This window comes from Nestor notabilis, unplaced genomic scaffold (genome assembly GCF_000696875.1).
Source record: "Nestor notabilis isolate BGI_N333 unplaced genomic scaffold, ASM69687v1 scaffold6122, whole genome shotgun sequence".
Lineage (NCBI taxonomy): Eukaryota > Metazoa > Chordata > Aves > Psittaciformes > Psittacidae > Nestor > Nestor notabilis.
In genome coordinates, this window is record NW_009916866.1 from 1 (window position 1) to 16,499 (window position 16,499).

Here is a 16,499-nt window from a genome sequence, read left to right on the forward strand (position 1 = left end):
CCGCGGTTCGCCCCAGGAGAGCCGGTGTCTGGGTGCTGGCGCATCCCGGGCGGTGGAGCCGCGGCCCGGCCGCTCCTGCTCGTCTGTCTCAAAGCGACACGGTCAGGTTTAAAACCAGGGGCACAGTAACTTTTGTGATTGTCTAATGGTTAAAAATACTCACGCTGGTTTACTGGGAAAGTATTTTAATCTCTCTGTTTTCCTAGGGCTGTTTGAAGGTTGGACTGAACTATGTTGATTTATTTATAACTTGATGTAGAAACATAATACAGAAGTACATTTAGTTATATCAGTAAAATATTTCTGGTTTAGAGAAGCTTAATTTTGGCAAGTGGGTTGTCTAAATTGCAAGGAATGTATTTTCCAGTAGTAATATTTCTGGTACTTTAAGCATCTTGTTGTGATTTTAGTGTCTTTTAAGTGGAAGAAGTTGTTGGCTGAGTTAGGTAGTGTATCCTTGGTTTTGGCTATGCTGCTTCCATCTTTACAATGAGATCTTTAGGTCAGCATTCTGAACAGACAGAATTAAGAAGTATGGTTTATAGCCAGGCATGTTCTACAATGTTCCTTAGAAATTACTTAACTCAAGGGAAGTTGCTCTTAAGCATCAGGAGTTACTCTGTGTTACACTGTGGTAGTAGATGCGTGCCTTGCTACTATCTGTCTTGTAGAAGTGAAGCTTTCAGTTAGCACTTTTATGGAAGTTTACTTATTTAAAGAACTTTCTACTGTAGAACAGAGATCCCTCAAAGTTTAGGAGAGGGCTTATGGTGAAGGTTAAAAGGTGTTCTCTTGTGAGGAAACTGTAAGGCCTTTCCCTCCCTGCCTTAGTGGCTTTGTGTGTAAATGCTGTTTTTAATAAAATGGAATATAGTAGTAAATAAAGTCAGCTTATTTTAGATCATGTGTATTTCAATTGGAAATGTCTAGAAAAAGCATCTTTGGTGATCTCCCTTTCCTCATTTCCTGTGGCAGTTCTACATCTCCTCCTCTGGCACCTTATCTTTTTCTTTCCCTGTTGCCTGATGAGGCTGTTAACCAGGCCCTTGGTACAAAGTGAACTTTTCTATTGTTACAGACATATCAATGCCATTTTGAAAAAAGGTAGGGACTGGTCTTTATTTCTTGTAAGTGTAGGTAGAATATCAGATGCAAAGAAGTTTTTATATGTATACAGTATTTATAGGATTGATTCATTAATTTTAGCATTTATCTACACTTGAAAATTAATTCTCATTTAGTTAGGAAAACAGGCAGTTGCTCCTCTGGTGCAATGCTATATATGGTCTGTCTTAACAATAGCTGCTCATGCTTGGAATTATTGAAGAATGTATAAATAAATCTTGAAGTTGCTATCAATCATCTTGCCCTTTTCTAGGCTTTTGAATATATACAAATATGTTCAGATTTAAATTTATATGCTGATTTTACATTTTAACCTTCCTGTCTGGTAATTAATCATTAGTCTCTTCTTTTGCAGTTAAAATGAATTCAGATCCTGATCCCCCTTCAAGTCCCTCTCACCCCCAGCTGCATCGTGGAAGGTCCCAACTAAACGCTGCTGCTGTGGACCGTAGTGAGAACAATCAGAAACCTGGGCCGTCTTCAGTAGATGCTGCACCTTTTTCTTCTTCAGTTCCTGGCTACTCCCATAGCAGGGAGAAAGCTGAAAAAAATGGTAAGTATGAAAGCAAATTTTATGCAGATTTGGCTTATGTTAAACATTGGGAGATTATGGTGTGTATACATATTTTAAAGTCTGTTTAAAGAGACACTGTAAAGTATGAAAATAAAGGTCTCTGATTTATTTTAACCTATTGTGGAAGAGACTTACCTTCTGCAGCTTACGTTGTGTGTATTTTTGAGTTTTCCCATCCAACAAGAGAGAACTTTGAAAAATGGCAGGAAGAATTAAATGTAATTTAGCATAATACTAAGGTTTCAGTTTCATTTCTTTAGTTGGCTAGATCTCATGCTAACTATAGCTTTAATATGAATTCTAGTGTGGATGAGTAGATGCTACTGTAATGTAGACTGAGGGAATAATGAGATGATATATGAAACCAGAGTGACACAAATAAAGTTAAGATTAGCAGGCAGATAAGAAGTTGAGAATCATGATACCCTTTGAAAGGCAGAATGATACTTCCCCTGTTTTCCACCCCCATCCTTCCCCCCTCAACCCTCCCAGTGAAACCGTTGAGTTTCAAAGATTGTGAAAACTGTTTGGATAAGAGAAATGTCTCATGCAAAAGGTATAAAGAAAAATATCTGCCTTCTGTATTAAGATGCTGAGTTCCACTTTTCAGTTTGTAATCTAATGCTTTGGTAAGAAGGTCTTGTGTTCAAGGTCTAGCAAAATTACTGCTCTTTAAATTTCTTCAAAATTGGACTTTTGATTCTGAAACTGTGTTTGTGCATGCCCTTACATTCGTAGATATGAGTCACTCTATTAAAGGTAACAAGGCCATCCAAGAGTTCAGAATTATCAAATGTGGGAATATCTGCGTGGCATGTGTCACATGCAGCTGAGCTCTGCACATAGTTCAGGCCAGTATTGTAGCTGTGTTAGCACATCTACTATTTGCCTCTAATTCAGAATTGACCAGATGGAATTTTCTGGGTTCTTTGTTACTAAAAAACACACTCCAGATAGACAATTTTTTGGATACCTGAATTTCTAACATGCCTCAGTATATCATTACCAACTTTGTCATCTCGCCCACCTGTAGAGGAATTCAGAGATGATGGAGAATTGACACTTCTAACATTAATTACATGATTATTAGTTTAGTATCAGTGCTAATAGGTATATTTTCTTCCTTTCTTCATTCTCCAATTTCTTGTTATGATTCATCAGGGAAAGAATAGCAACAGTATTAGGAAATGGTATGGAGTTATCTTGGGCTTTGTTGTAGTATCATTTGAAAGAGGAAAACACAGGTTTCTATTGGTGGTGCCCACATTCGTGCAAGATTCTGAAAATAAATACAAACTATTAATCTACTGGTGTTTTACATGAGATTGTGTCAGATATCCTTCTGTAGCTAATTTGGAGATTTTCTTTATATTATTACTGGACTTCTAAAATTATATTGAGTCTTGTCTTGGTTTGCTTTACAAGCCTGTGTATTTCCTAATGATCCCTACACAGATACTTTTGTTTGTGCCCCTAGAAGAGGACTTCCAAGCATTGATGTATTTCTCCATTTCAGTTGTGACTCATTCCTGATCACTTTGTCTCTTCCTTTGAAAATCTTCTCAGTGCCTGGTGCCACTGTCATTGCATTTTCCATCCTCATCTTCATATAAACAAGCATTTAATGCTGCAGAGTGAGCATTGCATCATGGTGGAGTTTCTAACAACCAAGAATTTAGTGGATTTGAATAGCAAATGTGTTTGTCTTCGATGAAGAAACACTAGATGTTTTTTCATCTAGTGTTTTCTTCTATGGGTATTTTAGATTTATGTAGTTTGTCATAATACATACAGTTTCTAGAACTGAAGACTCTTTTTAAAGAAAGGAAGCAGAGAATTTTTCTTCCACCCACAGCAACACTGGTTATCAGAACTTAAAAACAGGGTTTTTAATAGGAACCTCAGAAAGAAGTACAAATAGATCGAAGTACAAATTGTCATGTATGTGCGTATGTTAAACAATATGAAAAAAAGTGATGTCTTAAACAGAAAATTGGCACTTTAGCAATTCTCAAAGTTTTTAAACTGAGAAAGAAGGTATTCCTTGGAATCACTAGAGCCTTTACCCATAAATTTCAAGTTGCTGATAGATACAGGAAAAGTGAAGGATCTGGTTTCCAAGCTGTGGCACAGTGTGGTCTGGTTGTATGAAAGGGCATATGCACTAGGCTAGACCACTGATATTCTGGGAATGGCTGTTCCAACTTCTTTCTTGGCAGATTAAGAAGTCGGTTACTTTGAATAGTCACTGTATGTCTCTGATGATGACTCTAATTCTAAATGGCGTAAAAGAATACAGAAGAGATCAGCACATTGCTGTACAGAAAGCTGTCTCAATAAATTACATATGTAGGCTGTTCCTCTTCATTAGTGACTTGAGTATCTTGCAGGAAATTCCACAAACTTAAATTTGTAATAAGTAATGTAATTTTAAATAAATCAACTATGTTTTCTCTTGGAGAAAGGGAGATGTACTACATCCATCTCAAATCTTGAAGGGAGTTTTACCTCCAGACTGTCTACCACATGCCCATGTGCCCTTCCTGCAAACTGGTATCCTAGACTGTATTAGACAAAGCATTGCCAGCAAGTGGAGGGAGGTGATCCTTCTCTGCTCAGCACTGGTGAAGCCATACGTGGCAGTGGTGTCCAGTTCTGGGCTCCCTAGCACAAGAGATGTGGACAGACTGGCGAGAGTCTAACAGAAAGCCACTAAGATGATGAAGGGGCTGAAGCATCTTTCCTGTGAGGAAGGGCTGAGAGAGCTGAGGTTGTTCAGCCTGGCGAAGGCTCAGGGGGATCTTATCAATATCTATAAATACCTTTAGGGAGGGTGCAAAGAAAATAAAACGAGGCTCATACCAGTGGTTCCCAGTGACAGGACCAGAGGCAATGAGCACACTCTGAAATATGGAGATTCTCTCTGAATGTCAGGAAACACTTTACTACTGTGAGGGTGACCAAGCACTGGCACAGGTGCCCAGGGAGGTTGTGGAGTCTCCCTCCTTGGAGATACTTAAAAGCCATCTGAACATGGTTCTGGACAACAAGCCATAGGTAGCCCTGCATGAGCAGGGGGTTAGAGCAGATGACCTCCAGAGGTCCCTTCCAATCTTAGTCATTTGGTGATTCTTGAAATACTCTTGCTAATGTATCTGTATTTCTTATCTGTGCTGTTTCTTGCACTCTCTACTTATGTATGCTGTGTTTAGGCTTGTTGTGGTTCAAGCCCAGCTGGCAACCCGGAACCACGCAGCCGCTCACTCACTTCCCCCCACCCCTTCCTTCCCCCACTCCTGGAGGGATGGGGAGGAGAATCGGAGGAATGTAACTTCCATGGGTTGAGATAACAGCACTCCAGTAACTAAGGTATAATACAAACCACTACTGCTACCAATAATAATGATAAGGGAAATAACAAGGGGAGAGGACACAACCGCTCACCACCCGCCGACCGATACCCAGCCCAACCCGAGCAGCGATCTGGGCCTTCCAGGTAACTCTCCCCAGTTTCTATACTGGGCATGACGTGCTGTGGTATGGAATACCCCTTTGGCCAGTTTGGGTCAGGTGTCCTGCCTCTGCTTCCTCCTGGCTTCCCCTCCTCCCTGGCAGAGCATGAGACTGAGAAAGTCCTTGGTCAGAGTAAACATTACTGAGCAACAACTAAAAACATCGGTGTTATCAGCGTTGTTCCCAGGCTGAAAGTCAAAAAACACAGCACTGCACCAGCTACTAAGAAGGAGAAAAAATGAGAAGAAAATGACTGCTGTAGCTGAACCCAGGACAAGGCTATAGCATCAATGTGAACATTAAGTAACAATGTGAACATTTCCTGGAAACACCCGTCTCCCACTCCTGCAGCATTACCTATATCTTGCAGCATAATCCAGCGAATTAATGAACATCCTGGCTCTGACTCAGTAAAGCACTTAAGCACACACATATCATCAGATGCACAGGTACTTAATTTGAATCAAACTCCTATACTATAGGTTATTTTCTTAGCAATATTTTAATCCATCTTTTGCTAATGTATTGTTAGGTAATGGTTTTGTTATTTCTTGTATAATTCATTTTGGAATGGGAGGTAACAGTGCTTTGAGAATTTATTGTGCAAATTAAATCTGGATTGAAAGAAGAAGAAAATATTCAATTGTTGAGCTTGATGATCTGCAGATACTGGTTTTGTTCCTTTTTTTTTCTCTTAAAAAAAAAAAAAAAAAAGAGGGTATTCATATTTCTACCCAAAGCCATTGCATTCTCTAGAAACTTGTGCCTATGTAAGTTACTGGTTTTTGTGTATGTGTTAGGAATGGAATCAATATCAATATATCAACTCTTATGTTTAAAAATAAAAATTGTTATACTTCCAAGGATGTTCCTGGACAGGAAGTTTATTAGTGAGCAAAGCATATACACTACTAATTAGGGCTTCTGAAGTTTTAAAACCATTGAGTCACCAGTATTCATGTAAGCAAATTACAGGAGAGTTGCCTGTTGCTTAAACAAAAAAGTCCTGCCATTATTTTAGTAGACTGTGCCAAGAGGAACATGGAAGACCACTGGCTGCTTGATAACCAAGTCTGGTAAAGTCTGTTGGGAGAGACTAAGACTCAAATCTCCTCAGGCACCTTTATGCCCCCAGGTGCACAGGCCCTTCTCTTTCTGTCCAGCTATATACCCCTTTTTGGCATCGGTATTTCATGCACTCTGTATTCTCCTTCCTTTAGAGGCAGCTCTAAAGCAATGCAAAAAGAAATAACTTAGATGAGAGCTCTGGAGGTCCCACCACTGGGTTCTCCAAACAGGCTTAAAACCTTTACTCTTGCTAGTGGAACCGTTTTTTTCTTTTCTACATGTACACAGAGCAGAGCTGGGAAAAAAGCACCTTCAACATGTTCACTTAGTTACCATGTAAGTATCTGAAGGCTACTGCTATTAATGTAATGGTTTTTTGGAAGACATGCATGAATCTATGCTCCAGGTAGGTGGTCTGTATTGCTGAGCCAGAAAGTAGCTTTCTGTGGCCCACTGGATGTTTCACTTTTGATTCAGGTGAAAAGAAAGCAGAGTTGAGAGAAACTTCTTTCAATACAATAGTGATCAGATACTTTCCTGGGATGTCTGGACTCAAGTAACTTCTTCAGGTCAGCCATAGTGATAATCTGAACTGGACTGACTCTCACCCCAGGTAAATATTTATTGAGCTGCAGGTTATCTGGAGGTGTTACCATTTCTTTTAATGCTTAACTACTTTCAGGCATGTTCAGTATCTGTCTTAAAAATTGACTGTCTGCCAGTCAGCAAGTAAAAGAGAACTTCCTAGGATAACAGAAATCTGGGAGGCAGTGTGAAGGTGGTAAGTTTTTATATGTGGATATAACAGATTTTATCTGGTTTTTACATCATTCATATACATTTGCTAGCCAGTGGCGTTGGAGAGGAGGAATTCAAAGGTAAGAGTTTGGGAAGCTTTGAGAGCATTGCAAAGTTAAGTTGCAGTGTTTGGAGGAACATCCCTTTGGTTAAGGAATGAATTTCAGTTTTGTCCATGTTTTTGCTGTTAAGGAAATAGGCACAAGTCTCTTGCTCCAGAACTGGGAACATATGGGGAAGGTATTTGTACTGACAGCTTTGCAGACGGAAATCAATTTCTTAGGTTTTGTTTGTACATGTGTGGAGTTCTGCTTGTACTTAGGAAGGTTATGAGAGGTTTTTTGTATCTTTTGGAAGAGAATTATTTTATAAATTGCATGTCAAAATGTATAAATAGTACAAAACAATTATTCTAAATAGTTTACAACCCACTGTAACAATGTACAACAGTGCATCTTGCTTGCATTGCTAAATGATAGCTAATGAATGGGGAACCTCTCTAATTTACAAATATTTCCCAAGTGGTAGCCTCTTCCACTTAAGGTTACAAAGAACCTTTGCTTCAAAGCTCTGCTTTAGCACTTCTGTGTCTTCATTTTCTGGCAGTTTGCTTGTACAGACAAACTCTTGAGGCGAACTGAAATGTTTGTGCAAAGCTTGAAGAAATTTCAGAAAAATCTTTGATTGTTAGAAGGGGAGGATTATGCTTTGAAGTATTAATTACTTAACAATTTACCTGTCAGTTTATTAATGCCCCTTCAAACTTCACCTGTAATTACTCAGGCTTCTGGAAGGCTCATTTGCCAAGCATTGCTGTGCGGGAGAAAGGATTCTATCCAAACAGAAGTTAATGACTGTGTTTTTCAGGTAAAATTTTGGGACATCATCATAGTTGGTGCAGAACGATGGGAATTGGCTTTTTCAGTTCTGCTGCTATTGTCAATAACATGCTCATGTTTTTTACTGTACTTGGGAGTAGGATCAGACACCCATTGATTTGAGGAAAGATTCTTCATCTTTTTCACCATTTGAAATACGTAAATGTTTTCTTCGGCTGATAACAAAGATATTGTTACTAACAACAATTGTGTTCACACAGTGAACCAGGTTAAGAAAAGTGCCCTAGCTCAATCTTTCTCTGTTATTTTTCAGGTAGATTGATTTTATAATCTGTGTTAGTTTACGGTAACAAAAATGTTTTTTCTAGCATAGTTCCAGGGTGTTATAAGGATAGAAATGAGCAGCAAAAGGGTAGAAGAGGAAAAGCTATATTCACATTAGTATATTAAGTAATGAGATAGGATTGATTCTAAATTGTTTGCTGCTAAGGACTCAAGGTTCCTATTGTACACATTTAAAATTGAAGCTAGTGGCTGGAATACAGTCTTTCAATTTAGTTTCTTCAAAAGGAATCCAGTGTGTGTGATCCACTGTGCAAGCAAAATGGGAACAGTTGGAAAATTAAAAGCACATTCCTCATCTGAACCAGTTCTCTAATGTAATGCATCTGCACTCATAAGCACCGAGAACTGCTAACTTCTGGAGGTATTTTGCAGTGGCTTTGGGGAAAAACATTTGGAAGTACCTAAACCTGCCTGTACGCTCATCTTTAAATAAAACTGCAACAAATCCCTGTTACGCTACAGTACACAGGGAGTTGTTGGAAATCGTTGTGCTGCTCAAGGGCCCCTTGCAGTGGCAGGAGGTCCACTTCATTGCAAAAGTTAGAAGGTGAGACTGGAAACAGTAAACTGGGAAATAAAACCAATCCTTTGCAAAGTCAGTTAACTATTAGGAATGCTTACTAAGCAAGGCAGTAACGCACTGTGGACTTGCGAAACAGTTGAGATGGGCCTTTTTTACAGGCCAGTCTATTTTGAAGGTAAGCCAGTGAATTGTCTAGAGTATCTGTGTGGTAAGGAGCTTAAACTGCAGAATTGCTGGAATTCCATTGAGCATTGCGCAGTTATGATAACTTCAAGTCTTCACCTTCAAAAGTATGTGGCCTTGGTGAGGTTTATGATCTCATTTTTCTTTCTCCTCCCCTTTTTTTTTTCTTGATGGGGAGGGTTAATAATTATTATTACTAACTAAGCAATGACAAAAGCATATTTATTTTTAGCTCTCCGATTTTGGAACATGTTAGATGTATCCCTTTCTCATCCTTAAAGGATTTAATGAGAGATGCCCGCATAGAAAAAGCAGCAGTACAATTCTCATGAGTTGTGTGTAAAATTATTTTAATGACTTTAAGTGATCATTGTACAATAATAGCTATGCTAAAAAGAAACATCTTTTAAGAATAGCTTTCTCTCCACTTTTAAAATTTATGGTCTCTATAATATCACTCTTGGTCTTACACCTACGTGCATTTTTTTTTTTCCATTGCTCTCCTGACAATTTGCCTTAATCTTGTGGTGATGCAGAAGTTGTTCCCTTTTCAGTTTAATGCTATTCAATGACTTGCAACTTGTGTGACTTACCCTTTCTACAAAAGCATTGCTGTTCCCAGAGAAAGAAGAGCTGAGTTCTAGACTTCAACAGCTTTGTAAATAAAAGTTACTCCTTTCTCTCCTGTCCCTGTTATCACCTTTAAAAATAGAATGCTTGGCAGTGAATGCTAATACAAATATTTTTAATTGTTCTTGGGGCAAGTAGGACCATCTGACCATGGAAGTTGAAGTGCATAGAAGAAAAATATGCAGTGTACTTTTAGCTGTACCAAGCCCTTATTTTGCAGTTAAGGTAAGAATTCAGGAGGCTTACAAATGGACAAAAGGATTCAACGCTCATGGATGAGCAAATAAGCATCTGAAGTTAATAAAACCATGTATCAAAACAATGATGTTTGTTGTGCAAAATATTTATCCTTCTGCATTCAGTTCCTCAGTGTCATTATATTCTGTAAGTACAAGTCATGTCTATGACATGATGCTTAGTGCGTGCTTTTAAGTGGAATGTCAGATTTTCCAGAAACTTTACTCCTACATAGGTACTGCACACAATACCACCAAACTTCTGGAGCTTGTGGAAAGGGAGTAGGAGGATTTCTCTAAGAGACTCAAACTGGCTCTGCTGAACACTGAAAGCTCAACAGTACACTCCAGTGACACACAAAAGCTATTAGAACCTACATTTCTGTAGCAAAGTGTGGAAACAACTTTTTTTTAGAAGCCCATTGGTAATAGTCTATCTGTGGATGAACAGTTCAAATCTCTCTCTCCTGAAAGAAAGAAAACAGACACCTTTCACTTCGGAGATATGCTTATGTGGCATCTTCTAGCAAATGAAAGGATTTTTGTTTTGTTGTTAAGATGTGTATGCCTTTGCTCCTAAGTGTGTCTGATGTTCTAGAAAGCTTGTTTCATAGCAAAAACTAAAGCTGTAATAAAAAGCTGTGCCCTGTTCCCTGAAAACCTTGAGATTGTTGGATTTTGATTAACTTGCCAGATCTGTGCTTAGAGGATTTTTTTGCAGAAGATTTCCTTCTGTATCAGAATTGCCACTGTGCAACTTCCAAAAGGGACTGGAGGTATTATACACAATGTGACTCAAAAATGCATAGTTTCTAGGGAGACTTTGCACAAAATGTGTTCTGCTATAACTGGTTTAGTCGATACACATGGACAGGCATGCCCTTAAGCTTTCATTTTCCTATTTTGACTATTTATTGCTTGAATAAAGATCATAGACTCGTAGAATAGTTAGGGTTGGAAAGGACCTTAAGATAATCAAGTTCCCACCCCCCTGCCATGAGCAGAGACATGGTGCACTAAACCATGTTGCCCAAGGCTCTGTCCAACCTGACCTTGAACACTGCCAGGGATGGAGCATTCACAACTTCCTTGGGCAATCTATTCCAGTGCCTCACCACCATCACAGTAAAGAGGTGGTGAAGAAGAGTAACTTCTTCCTATTTAAGTTTGAACCAAAACTAAACTTCCCCTGTTTAAGTTTGAACTGTTACCCTTTGTCCTACCACTACAGTCCCTAAGGAAGAGTCCCTCCCCACCATCCTTACAGGCTCCCTTCAGATACTGGAAGGCTGCTATTAGGTCTCCACGTGTCCTTCTCTTCTCCAGGCTGAACAGCCCCAACTTTCTCAGCCTGTCTTCATACGGGAGGTGCTCCAGCCCTCTTATCATCCTCATGGCCCTCCTCTGGACTTGCTCCAACAGCTCCATGTCCTTTTTATGTTGAGGACACCAGAACTGTACACAATTCTCCAAGTGAGGTCTCATGAGAGCAGAGTAGGTACCTGCATTATTTAGTTTGTGTGTGTATGCTTTCTTGTTGCTTGCTTTCCTATCTAATGTTATAAAATCTTCATATTTCAACATTGTAAAACTTTCTTCATACTAGCAAATGAACTATTGCTGAGAATCTGCAAGAAAATTATTTTCTGTAGCTAGTATATTTAATTTATGAACTTACAGCAAATTCATTCAGTCTTCTAACATAAATTAACTGCTTCGTATTCATGACAAGCTGTTATTTCTGATGTTTCAGTCATGCTTTGTTTCTTGTTTTTTGTTGTTGTTTTTTTAGTAACCCAGTAAGACCAGATGATGACAATACAGTCCATTCATAGCTTCAAACTGTGTAGTAAGACCTTTACTGACTTCATAAGAAGCTATAGTAGTTTCTCTTTCCAACTGTACCCTGACAAAGGTAAATACTAGAGGAACAGAACAAGACTGATGAAAGCTGAGGAGCAGGAGACACAACTCCCTTACAGCAGTAGTTTGAAAATCCTATTTAGCCAGCCAGAGCTGAAATATGCCAGTACCCCAAAGCAGTCTGCATATACGGAGTTTTTGCAGGTGGGTTGTCTTTAGCAGCTGGGTGGTTGGTTTTTAAGAAGCCAAATGCTACTTTTTCTCTTTTAGTTAATTTTAGCTTTATGCTACAGAAGGAATTGAAATTCAGGGGACAGAAAACAGCACTTAAATGGCTTCCAGCAAGCTGAATATTTTTGTGGGTGTTTATGGTAATAAGGTGATACACATCCTCTCTGTGCACCCCCCTAACTTCTTTTGGGACAGGATTTATAGCATTTTGAGGTGTTACTGGCTGTTTAATTTGCAAGCTAATCCAGTGCTGGGTTAGATAGCTACAGCTTATTATAAACTCTGAGTTTCTCTAATGAAACTTGTGGCACAAAGCGTATTTATAACTCTGAATTTAAAGATAGTAGAATAGTTAGATTTTCCCTGCAAGTACTACTTAGGCATTTATTGGTGGAAATCTGTAGATGTAAAAAATAAAATAGAAATCCAGCTTCACTTTCATCATAATGAAAGTCATGGAAGAGGCTTTTTCAAATACAGCAACTAATTCGGTGTTGTTCACGGAACAACTGAGCAACTAATTCAGTGTCTCCTTCTAAACAGTTACTTGTTCATCTTGTGGGATATGGTGGGAGGGGTGGAGTTGAGTAGTGAACCTAAGTTACTCACACTAGTACCCTCTTGAAAGCGGGTAATTTTCTTTGTAATTCAGACAGTACTCCCTTTCAGATTGAGTTACAATAAGGCCTCCTTGCTAAAGCAGTAATGTGATGTATGCCTGAAGCTTCAATTAAGTAGAGTGATGTGCAATGTGACAAAGATCAGTTCAGACAGAGTATTTGTTCATGTGTGGGAGGAGATCTAATGTCAAAGACGACATTTTTCCCTCCCTGCTCCCACCACAGCGATTCAGCTGGTGGAAAGACCTGTGGATGAAGGCTTGTCCCATGCTACTCTTCATCAAACATGTCAATTACTCTTGTCAGTTAATAATGTGGAGCTAAGGGGAAAGCTTGACATTATGTGATTTCTTTTAAGTACAAAACCCACTTACATTAAGCACTGCGTTTACTGGATAAAGCTGGTGAAAATACTAAGTGCAGTTTCTCTTCTTGTGGATGCCATCCAGCTTTTTCTTCTGTTCTACCTGAACTCTTACCAGTACTGAGCTGTTTGGGTGTATTTTTTCGTTTAAAAAGTGTGTCACAACTCCAAGGTTTTATTCTGGGTGGTAATAGTTCAGAGCTTATGACTGTGTGTACAATGATAAGGTGTCATCTTGGTGGCATTTACTACATTTCAGCTGGCCATTTATTATTTAGTCATGAAATCCTTTTGCAGGTTTGGTTTGGGTTTTTTCCAATAAGCACTTCTGATGTGGTTTGAGGGTTTTTTGGCCTGAATAACACAGAACTGTAACAGACTGTCACCTACCTGTTAGCCCCCTTTATTTTTTTCTTTTCTTTCACACATAAGTGCATTGAACAGTATAGGCCTTATTGTATATCACTGTGTGTCCAAACTGATACTTTCCTCTGGGATAATAGGAGCTATGTATTTCTAGTCTTTGTTTTTTATTTCTTAATCTGTTCTGTATCCATGTAACAGCCTGCATTCTAATTTGTCTAGAGGACTTGTGTGAGAAGCCTTACTTGCTATCTTTGGAGATAGAAATATGAGATGGATCTGCTTATCCTCCAACCATTTGACTCTTTCTTTCAGGGATGTTTTATGTCAATGCTTTTTACACAAGATTTGATTTTACCCAGTGTTTCTTATATGTACCCTCCATAGGCTGAAGGTTTTGGGTTGTTTTTTTATCTTCTACATATTTGCCTTGCATTGGTATCAGATTTAAAGGTCTCTGTTATCAGGGATCACTCTGGTATCATACTTGATGCTTTCCATTTCTCAGTTTTAAGTGAGAGGCTGCACACTGCTGTATATAATTCGGTAGTTGACTTGGATGAAACAATTAGAGAAACTACAGTTTTAGACACAATTAGAAGAAACCAGAGCTTCTTTAAGCCTGAGATTCCAGCACAGGAGCTTCTGAATGCTATTCCCTGGCAGGGGAAAGAAAAATACATATTATAGTAGATCATTACTGCGGCTTCCTCTTTTTAATTTTTCCAAATAGTCAATTGCCCCTGAATTGTGTGTAAGCTCTATGGTCTACGTGCTAAGCTTGCTGCTCCTCGTGTGTTTGAAAAAGGCATAAAAAGGTGGTAACAGGTTCTGCATCGAGTTGTTCTCCAGATCTTTTTCTCTTGCTCTATCACAGTATATGTTTTAAATTCATCAGTTTTCTCTATTTTTCTTTGTTTTGCCATGACCTTAGCTTTACAGTGACACTTTCTTTTTTCTAAGAACTTTTTTTCTCCTTTTTTTTTCAAAATAGACTTGCTTTTAAATACAAGTCTAGCAGGTTTTGTTTTGCTTCTGACACTCCTGTCTGAGAACTAAATCTAACTTGCTTTTACAAGAGTGGCTCACTAACCTTTTAAACTAGGTTCTGGGTGTTCCTCAATTAGAAGAAATGCCATGATACCATTCTTGAACGTGATACTTTCTGGGGCATAGTTGAGGTCATTATTGCTGCTTTCTGGCCTTTTAGCTGCTTTTTCACAGTGTGTCTTAGTCATGTTTATTCCAACAAAAGATCAAGAAAACCACATTTAAAACCCTGTATTTAAAGAAATGTAAAATTTGCAGTATCAGTTGTGAGATTACTTATTGTCGCCTGGCTCACTTTGCTGGGCCACCTTGGTAGCAGTTTTCACCTGTGGCAACTGTCAGATCTTATCATGCAATGGTAAAAATGCTTATGTACTTTTCCAGGTGTGTGTTCGGTGAGCTTGGAAGTGTGTTATCACTGGCTAGGACTCAACGTATCATATATGATGTGCATACACTTAACACTCCTGACTGTTTTCAGTGACTTCAGGATCACTTGCTATGCTAATAAAATGGGACGGCAAATCCAGAAATCTTGTTTCGTATCTTGTCATCTCAGATCTATTATTTTCCCCACACATGGGTTTTACATGGGTTTTTTCCTCCTCCTCCTGCACGTCCCTGTCACTTTTTTTCTGAGCCCAAATGAATGCTTGTAGTCGTGATCATATAACGTGTGTATGCCATAGAGGTTCTCCTTCGTACGCGCAGTGTAGGTGTTGCGTAATGCACTCATCTTTTCTTCAGTAGAGTTTCCATGTAGCTTTAATATTCACTTGTAAAACCTGTAATTTCTTTTAAACTTACATATTTCAAATGAACACTTTATCTTCATTATTGCTTCCTGTCTGAGAAACTCAGTTTTCCTTTTATCCTGTTCTCACTAGGTTTCTGCTGTTCAAAGCACTTGTAAGCGTCCAGCTTGTGTTTGTGTAAAAGTGATCTATTGTGCAGGATAATATAACTGTCTTGGGGTTGGCTCCCAAATGCTGCATGGACAAATAAGATATTAACTCAAAAGGCATAAGAGACCGTGATACTTAAAAATACCAGCTTTTTTGCTTTGATATGCCTTGTTCATGGTCTTTCTTCTCTTGTTTTGTATGGAATTCAGGTGCTGTAACTGTGACCTAAAGCTGTGTGCACCTGGCCAGGGGGTGATAATAGCTGGCAGGGTGCTAAAACTTTACCCATGTTCTGGGTAAATCCACCCTACTGAGGGCTTTAATATATTTGTGTTGACAGGAAAGTAGATCAATCACTTTTATTATTCAACATGCACTCTGTTGACTCTTCCTGTGTGAGATAACCTTAATGGTTTTGATTTTGGTTTTTCTTTTGAAGGAAGGTGGTGATCCCTAGCAGTTAGAAGAGCACTTAGAAAGTTGCGGTTGTTTTATGTGATGGATGTGTGTGTATGGTCTACTGTCTATGTATATATACAAATAAAGATCTTTCCTTGCACTGAAGGCTTATTGTATATGTGCCTTTAAGTATTTTAGAATTGGTGAATGGAAGCGTTATGCAGAGTGTCATTTAAAATGCTATTTTTGTTGAAATGATGCTTGTCTAAAGTGTGTGTAAAACAGTAAATGTGTCATTAGACACTTTGCATCAAGTCAACCTAACTGCAGCATTGTACAGACGATGTGTTTCAGTTTTCTGTGTTAAGGGTATTAGAAAGGTTGGGAATTTATTGCATCTGTCATTGATTTGTGCTACAATAGTGGGAAGGAAATCTTATGACAACTACAGTGTACTCTGGTTGTCTACAAATCTTTTGCATTGAAAGGATTTCTTACATAGATTTTGTAAATCCGTTCTTCAAAACCTTGTATGAATGTTGAAGAGTTCATTCCATTTCAGTCCTTGGTGTAGTCCAAAAATCAGGTTTGTATGTGTTATTTAATCAGTGATGGTAGCTTCATTTTATGACTTGACAGTTTTAAACACTGATACCTTGCAATCTCACTTCAACTAATCCCCTACTATGGATTAACTGCCTTTTTGTCAATTTGATTGCTAAATGTCAGAGGTAAGGGACAATGATTGAATCCTAACATAGTACTACATAATGTTCTTGAAAAATCTGAAATGTTTCCTTTTGCAGCATTTCCTATTTCTGGTTAGAACCTAACAGGAGCAGTGAAAATGCCTGCCTATGCTGAAATGGA

The 16,499-nt window shown here is 38.6% G+C and overlaps 1 protein-coding gene across 1 annotated transcript in view; it reads left to right on the top strand.

The window, feature by feature from the left end:
• Positions 1–1,484: 1,484 nt before the first annotated feature.
• WFS1 (Wolfram syndrome 1 (wolframin)) overlaps positions 1,485–16,499 on the top strand; it is a 32,579-nt gene continuing 17,564 nt past the window's right edge. Inside the window, 1 exon segment of the mRNA XM_010024784.1 lies at positions 1,485–1,678. Coding sequence (XP_010023086.1) covers positions 1,486–1,678 — 193 coding nt within the window. The 5' untranslated portion in view covers position 1,485.